General features: G+C 40.2%; 1 protein-coding gene across 2 annotated transcripts in view; it reads left to right on the forward strand.

Moving 5' to 3' along the window:
• angpt2b (angiopoietin 2b) overlaps positions 1 to 19,868 on the forward strand; it is a 255,197-nt gene that overhangs the window by 209,778 nt on the left and 25,551 nt on the right. For both annotated transcript variants that reach the window (XM_060847374.1, XM_060847373.1), the window contains exon 8: positions 18,083 to 18,213. In XM_060847374.1, the coding sequence (XP_060703357.1) occupies positions 18,083 to 18,213 (131 nt within the window). The remainder of the gene's footprint in view (positions 1 to 18,082; positions 18,214 to 19,868) is intronic.

Here is a 19,868-nt window from a genome sequence, read left to right on the forward strand (position 1 = left end):
TTGGACAGGCTGAGGTCATTTTCCTCAGAGCAGAGGAGATTGAGAGGAGACATCATTGTATAAAATCACGACAGGCATGCAAGGTATTAAGTAGACAAGAATAAACTTTTCCTATTGATGGAGGGATTACTAACCAAGGCACATAGATTTAAAGTGAAGGGCCAGAGGTTTGGAAATGTGAGAAAAAGTGTTTTCACTCAAAGAATGTTGGGAATCTGAAACTCACTGATTGTAAGGGTAGAAGAGGCAAAAATCCTCATAATATTTAAGAAGTATTTGGGCTAAGTTTTGGAAAACAGGGTTAGAATAGTGAGGAGGTTGTGTTTGACAGCACAGATGTGATGGGCCAACTAGTTTTTTCTGTGCTCTTGATCTCGATAACCCTATGACTGAATGGCTCTAAATGGTACACCAGACTTGTGCCTGAGACAGTGGGACTTTCCTATGAAGAGAGATTGGGCAAAATTGACCTGGATTCTCGAGGTTCAAAGAGTGAAGGTGATCTCATTGTGGATTACAAAATACTTTAAGGGAAGATTTAGGTATAATGTTTCCTCTGGCTGGGAGTCTAGAACAGCAGGCACAAATCAAAAATAAGGAGGATGCCACTTATATCTGAAACATGGAGAATTTTTCTTTTACTTAGACGGTTGTTAAGTTTAGCAATTCTCCACCCCAGGAGACTGAGGAAGCTCCATCTTTGAGTATGCTTAAGATAGATTTAAGATACATTTCTGAATCCCAGGGGATGGCGTGGGTAAAAAGCATTGAAGTACTTGATCAGATTTGATCTACTTATCTATGGAAGGATGTTCTGACTATGAAGGGAGTGTAGCAAATGTTCACCAGACTGATTCCTGGGATGGCAGGACTGATAAAGGAGGACAGAGTAGGACAATATTCATTGGAGTTTAGAAAAAAAACAAGCAGAGATCTCATAGAAACCTACAAAACTCTTAGAGTAGGATGCAGTACTGATGTTCCTAATAACTGAGATGTCCAGATCACAGGGTCACAGTCTAAAGGTTACAGAGACATTCTTTTAAGACTGAAATGAGGAGAAATTTCTTCACTCAGAGTGATGGATCTGTGGACATAAAGTAAAAACAGAACGTGGTTGATGCCAAAATATTAAACATTTTTAAGAAGGAGACAGATATAGGTCTCAGAGCTGAAGGGATGTGAGGATATGGGGCAATAGCAGGAACCTTGATAGAAGGGTATAGAGCTGGATCAAACTGAATAGTGGAACAGGCTTGAAGGGCCAACTGACCAACTCCTGCTCCTGTTTTCTGTACTTTAATATATCTCTGTAACTGCAAAGGTGGTTAATGAAATCCAATTTTACCTTCAAACTTAAAATGGGTAGCCTGAAATCAACAAAGACAGGTGTGTATTGTATACACAAGGTATTTCTGACCCACTGAAACGCTGGAAGAAAATGGTGTGATGTTGGGAATGCGGCAGAAATTCAGACTCCCTCCCAAAAAATCCAAGTGATGTCATCTGTGCAGTGAACAGTGCCTTATACCCTGATAAATGTTCAACTCTATACTCAAAATAAATGGTTATGGATTGATTTTTGAATAAAGTTGAGCAATGCCTCCGCTGCCAAAGCATCGCACTGACAATTAATCGAAGAAAATCACTTTCCACATATTTTTAAGCTTAAAAAAAAAGCATAACTTTTGGCTCTGCAATAATGTTAATTATTAAATTGAAGCAATTATTGCCAGCATATAACTAGTGCAGATATAAACAATCTATGACATTTGCAAGCAGAATATTAATTTACTTTATTCAGTATCATACAGGCCAATGTGGCAATTTCTAAATGTACATTTAATCCTCTGAAAGCAGAAAATCAACAAAAGACCAAACAACCTCTTTTGGGTATTATAACTTGGGGGCCAAATATTGACCAAAGTAACAGCATTGTCCAGCAGGAAATTCAGGACTGTAGTGAGTTGTGGGTAATGTTTAGATTAGATTCCCTACAGTGTGGAAACAGGCCCTTCGGCCAAATAGCAGGAACCTTGATAGAAGGGTATAGAGCTGGATCAAACTGAATAGTGGAACATGCCAACCCTCTGAAGAGTAACCCACCCAGACCCATTCGCCTATGCCTTTGACTAATGCACCTAACACTGTGGGCAATTTAGCATGGCCAGTTCACCTGACTTGCACATCTTTGTGATTGTGGGAGGAAACTGGAGCACCCCAAGGAAACACACACAGACATAGGGAGAACGTGCAAACTCCACACAGGCCGTCGCCTGAGACAGCACCCCTGGTGCTGTGAGGTAGCAGTGCTAACCACTGAGCCACTGTGTTGCTCTACATGGTGGGGATAACCAGGACATTAATGAGGTCTCTTCTGGAGTCCTTTCTGATCACCATGTTACAGGAAGAATATTCTTAAGCGGGAGAGAATTCAGAAGAGATTTAGTTATAAAAAGAGGGAGGATAGGCCAGGACTCCTTTTCAGTGGAATGTGAGAGGTTAATGGTGACCTTATTGAAGTCTATAAAATCATGAGTGATACAGATAGAGTCCTACAGCATGGAGACAGGCCCTTTGGCCCAAACCAAAACACCCATCCACGCTAATCCCAGTTCCCTGCATTAAACCCACATCCTTCTAAACCTTTCCTATCCATGTATTTGTCCAAATACCTTTTAAACGTTGTTAATGTACTCATCCACTCTAAGTCATCACACTTAAAGCTCTACCTCCAGGACCATTATGACAATGTAACTTTCTCAGATAATGCAAAAATTCAATCTTCAGAAATAATTTGAGTATGCAGATTCTGATCTGATTTTTCAGTTCTCAAAAAACCCAAGTAACATATGTTTGGTCAGACCAGTCCTGATCAATGAATTATTTACCTTCTCTGTCTAAATGCAATTATTATAATGCGTCCAATGACACATGGACTGATTTTCTCTTTCATTGCTTGCATGGATAATAAGTGAGTTTTCTTTTTTCTAAACTAAGACACATTAAGGATACATTAGCTGAAAAATTCCAAGATGACAGCTGAGGCAAGAAAGTACAACCCATACATTGATGTGTTTGCTGAAGTCACTGTCAGCAGTTAACACATGTTAATAGATTGTAGACTATTATTGGCAATTATTAATTATAGGAATTGTTGATTTTGGAATTAATGAACAGCCCCATCACCCAGTGAGGCAAATATGAAGTAACTTGTCATGTTTATGTTCTAGCTAGGGCAGTTATATCACTTGGAAGGTTTTAAAACATTTCTGTGGAACATTTTGAAGCTGCAAGAGTTGAGCTCCAGAGACCCTCAGCAGGAGTACACTTGGGTACTCCCAAGGAATGCTGGTCTTTATCATTGTGAATCATGCAGTTTAAAATTTAACCAACAGAGCCAACTATAAATCCTGAAGTGCTGCACTTAGGATGTTTGTCAAAATGTCAAGCAGCAGATTTTCAAAGACCGCAACAGAGGAACATTGGGAATGAAAAGTCATGTGGAATCTGCTGTGGGTTTTTCAGATTACTTGGTCAACTTTCCCATGGCTTTGAGCAGCTCTAGGTTTCAACTTTCAGCTTATTGTCAAAACACTGTTCCAAAATGCAGTAATCTCCTTGGCCTATGCCATGTATTTGTAAGCCAAGTAATATAAACCAATAGAACATATGTAGGAACATACTTTCAATTTGTTCCCTTTTGCTCTTTGCTCCTGTATTTCTCAAATAGAATGGCAACCTGTGTAAAACAGAACTAAGATTCAAGTCATCAACTTGAATCAACTGTTGTGGAAGTAGATTATACATTACATTTAGAATACCATTTTAAACTAGCTTGGCATTTTTCTGAATCTATTTATAGTTACAAAATATTTTCTAAGGTTTTGCAATAATATCAAAGTGGTTTGGAATCCTGAAAGAAAAACGGTGGCACAGTGGTTAGCACTGCTGCCTCACAGCACCAGAGACCTGGGTTCAATTCCTGCCTCAGGTGACTGACTGTGTGGAGTTTGCACATTCTCCCCGTGTCTGCGTGGGTTTCCTCCGGGTGATCCAGTTTCCTCCCACAGTCCAAAATTGTGCAGGTTAGGTGAATTGGTCATGCTAAATTGCCCGTAGTGTTAGGTGAAGGGATAAATGTAAGGGGAGGGTTGGTGTGGACTTGCTGGGTCAAAGAGTAAAAAATGAGGTCTGCAGATGCTGGAGATCACAGCTGCAAATGTGTTGCTGGTCAAAGCACAGCAGGCCAGGCAGCATCTCAGGAATAGAGAATTAGACGTTTCGAGCATAAGCCCTTCATCAGGAATGATGAAGGGCTTATGCTCGAAACGTCGAATTCTCTATTCCTGAGATGCTGCCTGGCCTGCTGTGCTTTGACCAGCAACACATTTGCAGCTTGCTGGGTCAAAGGGCCTATTTCCACATTGTATGTAATCTAAAGACCGTCTTTTAGCTTTAAATGACTTGGTTGAACAATTAAAGTATGGGGCACCAAATCCTCTGCAGGTATACCATACATAAGATCTAGGCAACTGAAAACAGATGAAGCTTTGGAAGAATATCGAGAAAGTGGAACCAACCTGAAATGTGGAATTAAGAGGGCTAAAAGGGGACATGAAATATCTTTGGCAAACAGGATTATGGAAAATCCCAAAGTATTTATTCATATATAAGGAGCAAGAGGGTAACGAGAGAAAGGGTTAGCCCATGCAGGACAAAGGAGGAAGGTTTTGTGTGAAGTCAGAGGAAATGGATGAGATTCTTAATGAGTACAGGCAGAAGATCCCTTTTCCGAACATCCAAAAACCGGAAATCTCCGAAATCTGAAGGTTTTTGTTTTGTGAAGCTTTTTCTCATTAACAAAGTTGTTTGGCATGCAAACAGTTAACCCAGGTCAACACCCACTTGATGTGTGTCTCTCAGGTGTGATGTGTGGGGGCGTGGCCAAGCACCGACCGTTATGTTCTTAATTAGACATCTGCTTCTCCTGTAAGATTTTTTAAAATTTCACCATTAAGCTGTCATTTATTCTGAAAACCAAAAAAATCCGGATTCCGAAAAACAGCTGGTCGCAAGTATTTTGAATAAAGGATCATCTACGTGTACTTTGCATTGGTATTCACTGAGCAGAGGGACATGATGGATGTTGAGATTAGGGATAGATCTTTGATTACTCTAGGTCAAATTGGCACAAGGAGGGAGGAAGTGTTGGGCATTCCAAAAAGCATTAAGGTGAATAAATCCCCAGGGTCTGATGGGATCCATGGGTTACTGAGGGAAGCAAGAGAGGAAATAGCTGGGGCTTTAACAGATCCTTAGGTGGATTGGCCACGTTAAATTGCCCATAGGTGAAGGGGTAAATGTAGGGAAATGGGGCTGGGTGGGATGCGCTTCGGCAGGTCGGTGTGGACTTGCTGGGGGGTGGGGGGGGTGAGGGAGGAGGGGCATGGGTGTGTAGGTGTTGTGCTGTGAGACAGTGGCCTCAGCAAGTGCTCACTCTGTTAATCCCATTGAAGTGAAGTAGCGGTGGGAAGAGGCTTCAGCAATACTGTAGGTCCCTTACACACAAGTGTGTGTGTCTATCAAAAACAAAACCTATGACAGAGAAAGGGAGCAAGGCACACAGAGCGAGGGAAAAGGAAAAATTAGGAAATAGCGAGTCCCAGAGGAGAGGCATTGAATAAGTTATCCGAATAATCAAATATCTGAACAAAATACCTTGTTCGGGTAATTGAGGTTCCTTTGCATATGGACTTCAGTAAGTAGACCACTAGCTGGGCAACAGAGAGTAGGAGTGGAAGGGAGTTTCCCAAAATGGAGAACTGTGACCAGTGGTGTTCCACAGGGATCCATGTTGGGACTACTGTTGTTTGTGGTATACATAAATGTTTTGGAGGAAGGCATAAGTGGTCTACATAGCAAGCTTGCAGATGACACTAAGATTGGTGGACTGACAGACAATGAAGGGGACTGTCAGAGAATGCAGCAGAATATAGATAGATTGGAGACACTTACCACACTTTTAGAAGAGATCATCACACACACACCAACCACCATCAATCACATCACCAACGAAAACATCATGAAGCTAGTGGACCTGTGCTTCACCACCCACTTCACTTTCAACAACATAATCTACAAACAAACCAACGGCACACCCATGGGGATCTCAGCTATCAGGATTCATGGCAGAAGCGGTAATGCAAAGACTAAAACAAACAGCCCTACCAACCATCAAACCAAAAATCTGGGTCTGCTACGTAGATGACACCTTTGTCATCACAAATCGAAACAAGATAAAAGAGACATTTATCATCATCAACGACACCCTCACAGGCATAAAATTCACCAAGGAGGAAGAAACCGACAACAAACTCAGATTCCTGGATGTCACAGTCGAAAGAAAGGACAACGGAGAACGACAAACCTGCGTATACAGAAAACCGACGAACACTGACCAAATACTTAACTACACCAGCAACCATCCCAACACACACAAACGAAGCTGTATCAGAACACTATTACAACGAGCCATCACACACTGCAGCACAGACGAACTTTGGAAAACAGGGGAGAACCACCTATACAACATATTCAAGGAGAACAGATACTCAAAAAATACAGTGCGCAGATTCCTCAAGAACAAACCACGTCAAGCAGACTAAACACAGCCAGAAACCCTAACCACCTTACCATATATCAAAGAAGTCTCAGAAATGACAGCCAGACTACTAAGGCCCCTCGGAATCCTAATAGCACACAAACCCACCAACACTCTCAAACAAAAACTGACAAACTTAAAAGACCCAATACAACCCATGGACAAAACCAATGTCTACAAAATTCTATGCAAGGACTGCCGCAAACACTACGTAGAACAAACAGGAAGAAAGTCAGCCACCAGGATACACGAACACCAGCTAGCCACAAAAAGACACGACCCTCTCTCCCTCATAGCCCTACACACGGATGAAAAAGAACACCATTTCGACTGGGACAATACATCTATCATGGGACAGGCTAAGCAAAGACATGCCAGAGAATTCCAAGAGGCCTGGCACTCCAACCACAACGCCATAAACAAACACATAGATCTAGATTCCATCTATCAACCCCTCAGAAAACAAACAGGAAATGACATCACCACAAACCCCAGGAACCCCATCCAGGAGAAAGATATAAGTAGAAAGCAGGAGACACCAGCTTTGCTTCACTTGGAGGTCACCACTGATGATGTTATCTAGCCAGGTAATGAAACATCTGGATATCAAACCTACAGCTCAGTGAGCAAACCTACACCTTTATCCTCAACCTGAGCTACAAACCTTCACAAACCTTGCATAGATTGGAGAGTTGGGCAGAAAAATGGCAGATGGAGTTCAATCCAGGCAAAAGTAAGATGATGCATTTTGGAAGATCTAATTCAAGAATGAGCCATATGTTAAATAGAAAGGCCCTGCAGAAAATTGATGTACAGAAAGATCTGGGTGTTCAGGTCCACTGTACCCTGAAGGTGGCAATGCAGGTCAAGAGAGTGGTCAAGAAGGCATATGACATTCTTTTCTTCATCAGATGGGGTATTCAATGTGAGAGTTGGCAGGTCATGTTGCAGTTGTATAAGACTTTAGTTTAGCCACATTTGGAATACAGCATACAGTTCTAGTCACCACATTACCAAAAGGATGTGGATGTTTTGGAGAGGGTGCAGAGGAGGTTCACCAGAATGTTGCCTGGTATGGAAGGCACTGGCTATAAAAGGAGGTTGAGTAAATTAGAATTATTTTCATTAGAAAGACAGAAGTTGAGGGGGGATCTGACTGAGGTCTACAAAATCATGAGAGGTATGAGCAAGGTGGATAGCAAGAAGCTTTTTCCCCGCGTGCGGGGCTCAATTATTAGGGATCATGAGTTCAATGTGGGAGGGGAAAGGTTTAAGAGAGATATACATGGAAAGTTCTTAAGCAGCAGATGGTGGGTGCCTGCAATGTGTTGTCAGCGGAGGTGGTGGAGGCGAGCACGATAGCGTCATTGTATCGAGACAGATAAATGAATGGACAGGGAGTAGAGAGATACAGATCCTTAGGAAACAGGTGTCAGCATTAGAGAGAGGATCTGGATTGGCGCAGGCTTGAATGGCTGAAGGGCCTGTTCCTGTGCTGTAATGTTCTTTGTACTTTCAATTCAGAAAAAAAGATACGCGAATTTTCAAAAGAAACAAGTCCACTGGAAACCATTGTTCTATCTAAAAATCTCTCATGTTGAACTATGCTTCATAGAGGACCATGATCCCAGTAACTAACAATATTGCCAGGAGACACTGATCTTCAGAGGTGGAGAAAGTAAATGATTACATTGCCTTCGAGGAAGATCAGGAAAATAATCCCAAAAATGCTCTCCCAAACCTCCATTTAAATACACTGGAAGAGTCAGTTGCAATTAATTTGTAATATTTTCAAATAGGTGTGTCACTTAACCAATGTTATTTTGATATGATCCAATAGCACACACCACATGGTCAGAACAAAACTCTTATGTTGTACTTACTTGTTACCGAATGGGGATCAAACTATGACTTTTGACTTTTATGCTGTTTTTGGGGGGAATAATAGAAGTTCATGATGAAATTAAACAGACAATAAAAGTTTAATGAGAATGATTGCAAATCAGTAATCTGCAAAGCAGTAATTTCATTAAAGACTTCAACTGCAATATATTTGAGATAACATTGAAATTGCTATAAGGATCAGCCTTTTTAATGAATTCCATCTCATTCATGGATTTGTTCAATGCAGTTTTTGTTTCCGCTTTGATATATAGTGAGATCCACATTGCAGGATTAACAGATGTGAGGTCATAATCATCTGTTTTATTTAGTAATCATTCATGATTTTTTACCTGGTACCAATAGTTATACTTATGTTGTGGAAAGAAATTCTGCATTACATATTGCAAGAAAAAAACATGTTGGATAATATCATGTTGGATAATATATTTTGTTTAGTGCCAAACTAAACATGGCGGTTCAGTGGTTAGCACTGCTGCCTCAGCACTAGGGACCCAGGTTCAATTCCAGCCTCATGTGACTGTGTGGAGTTTGCACATTCTCCCTGTGTCTGCATGCGTTTCCTCTGGTTTCCTCCCATAGTCCAAAGATGTGCAGGTTAGGTGAATTGGCCATGTTAAATTATCCAACATGTGTAGGGACGTGTATTAGCCAGGGGGTTACTCTTCAGATGGTTGGTGTGGACTCGCTGGGCCAAAGGGCTTGTTTCCACACGACAGGGATTTTATGATTTGCTCACGACAGAGCTATTTTTAAAAAGGTACTGATTTTTGTTTCGATTCTTTGGGTTTGCCCTTCTCTGACTTACTTGTAATCCTCTATCTATGCTGTTCATCTCATCGCACATTTGTTTGGAAAGAAGTTAAATATGATAGCATAATGGTTATTTTACTGGACTTGCAGTCCCATGGCCTGCACTAATGCTTTGGAAGTACAAGGTCAGCTCCCACCATGACAGCTGGGAAATTGAATGCTGATGTATTCATCAAATGTAGAATTAATAAGTTACTATCAATAATATGTAATGATAAAACTCTTGGATTATTGTTCTATTTTTTAAAGAAAAACACATCTGATTCACTTTCAGGAATGTAATTTAAGAGAGGAAGTCTGCTATCCTTACCTATTCTGAAATATATAGAAATCTCCAGTCCCACAGTAACATGACTAATAATTGGACTTTGGATTTGAGTCACAGTGGTGAATTATTAACTCTGTTCCTCACGGTAGATGCTGCCAGACCTGCTGTGCATTTCCAACATGTTCTGGTTTTCTTTCAGGCGTCCAGTATCTGCAATATTATGTTTTTGTGTAAATAATTGATTCTTAACTACCCTCTGAAATGGACTATTAATCCATTCCATTGTGTTCCAAATGGTGACTCTCAAATGTCATAAAGGCAGTTACATAAAAGTAAAAAATAATGGTCAGACATGTGAGATCTAGATCCCATGAATGCATCAAGGGAGAAAAGATACTTCAGGACCTTGGTTTAATTCATGTATTTAATGTCTCATCAGTGTCTGTAAATCCTTCTGCAGAATTATTGGCCAAAATCACCGTCTGACTGTCACAATTACATGCTTTCCACCCAAATACACTAGCACTACTGAAGTTAAAGTGTATAATGATGATTGAACATTGCACATTGTTCACTATGAGTCTGTAACAATTATATCTACTGTCGCAATTTGTTAAGGTAATTACATTTTAGGGAATTTACATTGAAAAGATAACATACATGCATGTTTGATTTCATTTAAACAATTTTTCATTTCTTTTCCTAATTTATGTTTCCTAACTACAGCTGAGGCCAGTACACACATTCCTTGCCTGATTGTTCTCTTCTTAATCCTTCCGCTTCATTTCATGAGCTGAAAGAGGGAACAGCCTATTCTCAAGTTAACTATTTTATCTTTGTATTGAATCATGGGTTATGGTCATGGAGTCATAGTCGCAGAGTATAAAAACAGGTCCTTCAGCCCAGTTGGACCATGGAATGCATTCCTCTTTGCCCTTTGGGCCTTTTCAATTCTAAAATAAAATAGTCAAGTCTATGGCTATCATCATACATACCGTCAGTGCTAATGCTTCACTGATATCCACGTTTTAAGGTTAAATGGTAAATCGCGAGTTTTGAGAAGATTTGTAGCTCAGGTTGAGGTTCTGGATGTAGGTTTGCACACTGAACTGGAAAGTTCATTTCCAGACGTTTTGTCGGCATGATAGGTAACATTTTCAGTGGGCCTTCGGCAAAAAAATGGTAAATCATAGAATTGCAAATTGAATTCAAGCTTGAGTTGCCTCGATGGTCTTTCAGTACTGTGACATTGTGTGTGTTAGTGAGCATTCCAATTTCAATTTGAGCAAAAAAGATAAAATAGAAGTAGGGAGATTACATTTAAGTCTATTTGAAAGGAAGTTATAAAATCCTTCACATCTTTCTGGCAGCATCATTACTGGTTTGTCTGTGGAAATGGTGATGCATGTTGTCTCTGTTTCCTAGTTGTTTCCCAGAATACATTATATCTATTCAACATGTTTTAATATATATTAATACACATAATTCTTTGTGTTTTGGTACATAACATTGGCAAATAGGAGAAAAATAATTGGGACCCATTTGGGGAAAGAAGCTTTGTTGTTAAATTAGAATCTGTCCAGAAGTAATAGTTTACCTTCATTCAGACATTCTGATAAGTCAGTAATTCTAAAGTTATAAGAACATTGTGCAAATATTAATTTATTATTCAGAGAAGAGACTGGGGTTTGGAGAATTTAGAGTAATATTACTTTGGTAGTGTAGTGGGAAGGGAAGAGATTTTAAATAGAAAAGAGACAGGTTTGCTAGGTTAGAGGATTAAAGTCTTAAAAGTCATATTCCTCACTAACCTTACTTCCAAACCACCCAGTTCTGTTTTTGTATCTGAAGTGGAAAGGTGGAAAGGTAACTAATCTAGCCAAAGAAAATGCATTGGTCTTTATGATAATGTGACCATAAAGACCAATGATTTGGTATTTATGGTCCCATTATCAATGGCCATAAAGATTTAGTATCACCAATAATTCCAGCTTTGTCAGCCCTGATGCTTTGAGCATGAGAAACCACAGAGCTCCATTAAGGCAAGATCTTGGTAAATCGAGGAAATACATGCCTTTTCACTGCCTGGTGGATCCACGGTACCTGTCACTGTTGGGCGGCCCCATCAACATATCCCTGATTCCACCACTACATGTCCCTGATTTGCACCCAGGTATTCAAATCTAGCTCTTGTAATCCAAGGATCATGAACCCACTGCACCCATCCCACCCCATGTCCCCCACCCCCACCTCACCACTACCACCAATGCCACCAATACTACCATACACTTTTCAATCGACCCAAACAGGGTATAGGCAGGGTAGATAGAGATAAGCTTTTTCCCAGGGTGAAGGATTCAATAACAAGAGGTCATGCTTTCAAGCTGAGAGTTGAAAAGTTTAAGGGGGATACATGCAGCAAGTACTTTACACAGAGGGTGGTAAGTGCCTGGAATGTGTTGTTAGCAGAGGTAGTAGAGGCAGGCACAGTAGATTCAGTTAAGATGCATCTGGACAGATGCATGAGTAGGTGGGGAGCAGAGGGATACAGATGCTTAGGAATTGGATGACGGATTTAGACAGTGGATTTGAATCATGTCAGGCTTGGAGGGCAAAAGGGCTTGTTCCTGGGCTGTAAAATTTCTTTGCTCTTTGTTCGTTTTGTTCGAAACCTAATCCCTTGGGATTGCCCTCCCTTTTTCCATCCTGTGGGCACCGGCATCTCCTCTCTATCACCTTCCCCCAACCCACAACCTCCTCGAAGATCAAGTCCCCCGACTTCCATATTCTGCCACAAACTAACATCATCCAACTGCTTTCACCATCTCAGTTCCACCTGTAACTGGAAGCCAAGTGTGACTCTGTGGTTGGCTTCTGGACAGGGATTCCTGAAGAAGGGGTCATGCCCGAAACGTCGATTCTCCTGCTCTTTGGATGCTGCCTGACCTGCTGCGCTTTTCCAGCAACACATTTTCAGCTCTGATCTCCAGCATCTGCAGCCTTCACTTTCTCCTTCTGGACAGGGAACCAATTGATGACACCTTGTACATGATGTGGCGCTAATTCTTTTCTGCACGGCTCTGAAAATGCATTACAAACCTTCTTACTAAAAATGGAAAAACAAAGAAAAACAGTTAACAGTTCAACACCACAGTCTATGAATGCCTTGCCCTGTTGGGCTCACATTCCTCACAAGGGCTCAACCTCCCTCGCTTTGGACTCAACCTAACCCCTGCCAGCTGCTCTGGGCTGCCTGCTCTACCGCCTTTCAGCCTGCTCCTGTCCTCACTGCAAATGTGGTTTAACCACACAGCCTGTCCCCTGAGCCTCTACTGTCATTTAGTTAGATCATGCCAAAATAGCATCCTGTTTTGGCTTCACTGGTTCCATATGCTGTCAGAGAAATAAAAATCCACCACTGTCTGTTTGGGAATTGTCAACAGACCTGCCATCTCAAGAATTTTGTAGGGAATTGGAGTCCCAAATTTGAAGTGCACCTTGAATAAAGAGGTTAGGCTGGATTTCACACCCCCTTGCTGTAGCAGGGGGCACACAAAATATACCTGTGGCAAGCCCACCACCTTTCCACACACCTCCCCAAATCTTGTCCCTATAATATTAAGGAGTAAATATGGTGCCCAATAGGTCTCACTGCTTTAGGTCTAGTGTGGCCCTTAAGAAGCCAATAATTGCCAATTGAAAGGCCTATGTCCACCTGTCTTTCTGTGATATGATGGTCACTTGATGTGGGTAAGCCATTTTCTCACCAGCTTCAGTGGCATATCCCTGAGCATCTCAAGGACATTCCCCTCACCAACCCCTCTCATCTCACACATTGACTCCAAAAACCTTCAAAATCCAATGTATTCATGTGTCTTCCTATGTTCCTCAATCTCTTTCAATCCCACAGCCTGGAAATCAGTGGCCGTTGTTTCTTGTTTCCGGGATCGTATGAAGTCCCTGCAGAATGCATCATGTTGTTGTGGGACTATTAAAGCAATCAGGTTGGCTGGCACATCTCGATAGCAGGACTTCCTCTGACTGAAAAGTAAAAGTCTAAATTCTTACCTCTTCCTATGGATGGTGGGCAAGGCCTTTTTTAAAGTCAGTCGGTTTGTGTCTGATTTTTCTTGGGGGGCATCGAGTATCGTTCCTGGGATCATGTTCTATCATTCCAGGGACCTGCATTGCACCTCATTAAAGACTATAATATCTTTCCTGGGGTGTTCTTCAAAGTAAACACAATAATTTAGATATAGTCTGACTTGTTTTATATTACTGAGCTTTGCAGTCCAGTCCTCTTGAGGTAAAAACCAACACTCCAGTAGCCTTGTAAATTAATTTTGTATTTGCCTACTCACTTTTAATGATTTCATACAAGTCTCTAAATCTCCTTGCTCCTCCACAGTTCCCAGGTTTTGCCATTTAGAGATTACATTGATCTATTGTGGACCCAAAGTAGATTACCTCACACTAAATTCATTCAGCCACAGGGTACTGTACATATTCCAAATCATATCCTTCAAGGATGACTTAATGACTTAGCAATATGTTTCTGCTTTGTGTTTGTTTTGGTTGCTACATTCTCAGTAATTGGATATATTAAAAACTATGGGTTCAAAACTCATTCACACAACACTATTTTCTTCATGATATCAATGAAGAAACCCATGTGGGATGTTAATACATTATTAGCCAGTGGTGCTGTCAGCTCATGGGGAGTCTATGTAATCTGTAAAGCACAGCTTTGAAGCGGTGTTATGTGAACAAAATTTACAAAAAAGTTGATTAAAGGAAAACCCGCTGCTACTTTGAACACTAAAGTTGATCAACCTCATTTAACAAGCCTTTGGCTGATTGTGGGAGATAGTGAGTTCTGCAGATGCTGGAAGAGTCAGAGTTGATGAAGTGTGGTGCTGTAAAAAGTACAGCAGGTTAGGCAGCATCTGAGGAGCAACAGAGTCAGCGTTTTGGACTTGACCCTTCATTGGGACGAAACCCCTCCCCTGACTCATCTCTCATATGATGGCTTTCATTACTTGCATCATTAACCTGGATAAGAATGATAAAGTCACCAATGCCATTTTCTGTGAAGACCTTTGCTCCTCCTGAACCGAATATTGGCCCCAAAACTGCCTTCTAATCTTTAACTGATTTCTTACCTTCTTCTAAGCTTTACATTCAAATTGCATTTTTCTAAAGTCCAATTTTTCTGTGCAGCGTGCAACAAAATATTTAGGCCATGGCTTATTCCTTCATGGAACATTCTGTTGATCCATTTAGGACCAAGCTTCCTCATTCTAGATACTCAGATGTTTGCTTTTAAAGGGAATTCATTTGTTCTCAGCTGACGGTATTAAGTTACATTGAACTAATTACAAAGCACCTCATGGTATTTCTCTACATTAAATGCACTATATAAATATTAGTTTCCATAGTCATTCCCTGTTTAATGTTTTTTAGTTCACTTACAATTACCAAGTCATGATATCTTTTCATTTCTGAGTCTCTGAGGCATTAGTTCATGAAGCGATCATGCAGTAATTTACTAGTTTGAAAAGCACTTGGGCATTCACAATTTATATTGGCCTGGCATAAATTTCCCATTAAATTTAAATGATTGATTTGGATACACATTGCTTATCGCTCCATAAATGGATGGTTTTCCTATTCAGTTTTGATGGACACTTGGTATGAATTTTTAAATGCACAAAAATAATACCTTGGTTAATTTCTTATGTTCTATGATTTTATTTAACTTCCTAAGTGTTTCATTCATATAGAGATACATCACCCTCTTTCCTTCTGTTCTATTTTTCTTAAGTATGCCAAATATCTTCTTTCTTGTCTCTAAATGTTCACATTTTCTTCTGATTATGACAGCAATATTATCTGTGCTGAAACTGACAGATATTTTCAGAGTCCACATGCATGCAGAATAACATGACAATTCAGAAATTGTTTACAGTCTGTCCAAGCTTCTCCAGAGGACATGCAGTTGACACCCCAAATTTCAAAATGTAATTTTTTATAGAATCCCCACAATGTGAAAGCAAGCTATTCAGCCCAACACGTTCACACCAACCCTCTGAAGAGCATTCCACCTGGACCACCACCCTACTCTATCCCAATAACCCCACATTTCCCATGGCTAATCTACACATCTCTGAACGCTATAGGGAATTTGGCATGGTCAATCCACCTAACTTGCACATCTTTGGACTGTGGAAGGAAACTGGGGCACCCAGCAGACACAGGGAGAACATGAAAACTCCACACAGGCAGTCGTTCGAGGGGGGAATAGAACCCAGGTTCCTGATGCTGTGAGGCAGCAGTGCTAATCACTGAGCCATTGTGTAATGAGTGGTCAATTTATAGAATAAGAGAAACTTGCACTTAATTCATTTGTCTGACTTGCCCTTGAAGAAGTCACCAATTATTGAAAGAGATATGATTTGATTACTTACAGTGTGGAACAGGCCCTTTGGCCAACAAGTCCACACCGGCCCTCTGAAGAGTGACCCACCCAGACCCATTCCCCTACATTTACCCCTTAAATTAACACTACAGGCAATTTAGCATGGCCAATTTACCTAACCTGCACATCTTTGGACTGCGGGAGGAAACCAGAGCACCCGAAGGGAGAATGTGCAAACTCCACACAGGCAGTTGTCAGAGGTGGGAATTGAACCCAGGTATCTGGTACTGTGAGGCAGCAGTGCTAACAACTGTGCCACCGTGCCACCCACATAACATGTTTTTTTTTAAACAGCACACTAATTATTACTAATCACCTTCAATGACCTTGAACGGGTAACTTACTTGTGGAATATCAAATTTCTCCATTATGACATCAAAATATTGCATTAAAAATATGTTTTGCTTATACTTAATTTTTTTATCATTTATTACGCTCCCTAAATTATAAGTGAAGGAATGTAGTACCTTTAACTTCTGTTCTATTTGTAAGAATGTTTCAAATTGATTTGACTGTTTACCCTGTTTCAAGCAGCTATCTCTGTCAATCGGCCTCTTTTAAAACTGGATTAAAATTAACTTTGGGGAAGAGGAAATCCTCCCCACTGAGATCATTAAATCTTTTGGGGAATGTTATGACTCTTGTAGGGGGAGTACACTGGACTGCGCCACAGCTGTGCCAAAAGTGCAAATGTCTTAATCATCAAAAATGAATATATTCCCTCTTTGTCACTGTTAACAGGAACAAGAGACTTTCACCAAGAAATGAAAAACTAAACATTTATGAACACATGAAGGTGGCATGGTCGCTCAGTGGTTCGCACTGTTGCCTCGAAGTGGCAGGGACCAGGGTTCATTTCCACCCCCGCGCATATGTCTTTGTGGAGTTTGCACATCCTCTGTGTCTATGTGGGTTTTCTTTGGGGGCTTGGTTTCCACCCACAAGCCAAAGATGTGGTGGATTAGTGATGGGAATGCAAGGTTACAGGGTTAGGGTAGGTGGATTCTCGGTGGGATGCTCTTTGAAGGATTGGTGTGGACTTGATTGGCCAAATGGCTTGCTTCCACAATGTAGGAATTCTATCGAACCGGGCATACTCTAGCAGAATCTAAACCATTAATTCAAATGATATGTCCATGAAAAGAATATTCACAGTTAGATAAACTGTCTGGATCAAAGGCAATAAATACTGGTCAAACAGAAGCCATATGCAGGATATTGTAGCTAGCATTCACCATTTGTTTAGTAATATATCTTCATAGTGTATCATTTCTGTTAAATATGATATATATTTGTGAAACTTCTATTCAAGTGAAGGGTTGAAATATTTGACTCCTTATCATTAACGTGATGTTCTCTGCCCAATGCTTGAATAGTCCACAGTCGTTTGCAGCATATATGAAATAGCTTTATAGATAAACAACTCATACCATATCAATTGTCGAGTTGAAAATAAAAATATTCCGGTTGCAAGTGTGAATTATTCATTTTCTGGCCTAGAAAGGTTGATTATTAATCATTCACAATTCTCAACTTGTTCAAAACAGAACTTGCTTGAGTTATTAGACTTAATTTTCCAGAAATCTAGTGAGTAATTAAAGTGCAAATAAAGAGAATCACAAGGTGGATAAGTGTAAAATACCAAAACAACACATGTCAAGCTGCGACTGATGGTAATTCACAATTCACTCTGGAACATTTTCACATTAGAAATGCTGCGCATTGTTCAGGTGCTATAATTATTACAGCAAAATCTGGAACGGTTATTAAGTAATTACAGTCACAGAGATGTCAAATGTGCACAACTTGCAAATTTATTTTTGCTAGGTCGTATTAATAAATTGCTCTTTACTTCAATTACTTAACAGCAAATGCAGGAAGAAGCATTTTTAATTGAACTAAGGGAAGGTCTGGCATCAGGATGCATTATGTCAATTCTCATCTGTTTATCTCACAGGCTCCACATAAAGGGTTACAGTGGAACAGCCGGGAGAACCAGCAGCCTCAGCCCCTCTGGTACAAAATTTAGCACCAAGGATGCTGACAATGATGAATGTGGCTGTAAATGCTCCCAGATGGCATCCGGAGGTAAGACCGAAGAAGTTCATTCTCCCAGCTATCTATTGTTTGTACTGGGAAACTGCTATCAAAACAGTACAGTATCATCAGTGTGACCTCTTGTATAAGAGACCAGGAATGCTTCTGTAACAACATTCAGAAAACAGAAAGCAAAATCAGTAGAGAAATACAAAACATTTTCCCTTCCCTCCATAATGATTATGGTAAGCATGTTGCAGTTTCTGTGTTTTATGCTAATCAAGAAGTGAAATATCTCTCACTAATAAATGGAAACATTTTGATTTGCATTGACCACTCTTGCCAATAAATTCTTATTCAGATTTGGCACAACTTAAGCCAAGAGCTAAGACTTCCTGCATTATTTTCTAGTAGAGGCAGTGTAACCACAATCTAATAGTTGCTTTATAATATGAAATGATTGTCCTATTTTCCACAAAATCCCTCATTAATTCTCTGTGATATTGACTGTTTGGTGTTGAGATGTTCTGCTGCAAATTTATATCCCGTGTGTAACTGAATATGCAAACAGTTAAACTCACATCAATGAATATATTACATCTGTCTTTATTGAAGAAGAGAAACCTGCCAATGTTATACCAAAGGAGGTGGTAATAGGGAAATTGGATTGAATTATAACTGAAAAAAAGTGAGACATTTGAAAGCTTGGTAATGCTTAAAATGGAAGGGGCACCATTCCATTCCGTGTAAATGCAGCCTCCGCTCATCTCCAAACCCAGCTTCTTAGAGCCAGGAATACTCAGCCAATAAATTGCACACAAAGATTTATTTTGGTAGCAGGAATGAAAGGTGGAAATATAAACAAAATGATATAATTTTAGAAAAGTTTCAGGAAAAGAAAGAGCTGGGGGTGTAGATACATGATTCTTTGAAGAAGGTGTGATAAATCAAAAAAGGGTGTAGGTGGATTCCTGACTTTATAATTAGAAGCATATTTTATCAAAGTAGGCAAGTTACACTCAGCATTTATAAAACACTGCCTCTGCCCTCACTGCAATATTCTGGGCAATACATTCCAGGCAAAAATGTTAAGGAATGAGAGAGGGTGCAGAAGAGATTCACTGGAATGGAAACAGGGATGAAAGTCTCTGAGTGAGATTGTTGTTATGAACACAGATGCTCATGTAAGAAACACGAACAGGGTTGACCATTCAGCCCGTCCAGCCTGTTTCACTATTCAACAAATCATGGCTGATCTGATGGTGCGGTAAATTTCACATTCTCATTAGTCCCCTGATTAGTTTTGAATATCTTGCCTAACAATCCCTTATCTACCTCTTATCTAATGTTTGAATCCCTTATCTAACACTGATTTAAAAATATTTAATGATCTCGCTTCTCTCTGAGACAGAATTCCAAAGTTGGGCAACTGTCGGTGAGAGAAAAAATACTCGACTCATCTCTGTTCTAAACAGACAAGACCTAATTCAAAACAATACCCTCTTATTCTGGACTGATGCAAAAGAGGAAGTATCATTTTGCACCCATGTTATTAATGCTATTCAAGATCTTATTCACTTCAATCCTTACACGTATCTTCTTTCACTTTTCTAAACTCCAGTGGAAGCTCAGTTTGTCCAATTTATCTTCATAAGGCAACCAACTCATCCAAGGTTTCTATCTCATATATCTTCTATTCAGTAATA

Source organism: Hemiscyllium ocellatum, chromosome 30 (assembly GCF_020745735.1).
Source record: "Hemiscyllium ocellatum isolate sHemOce1 chromosome 30, sHemOce1.pat.X.cur, whole genome shotgun sequence".
Classification (NCBI taxonomy): Eukaryota; Metazoa; Chordata; class Chondrichthyes; order Orectolobiformes; family Hemiscylliidae; genus Hemiscyllium; species Hemiscyllium ocellatum.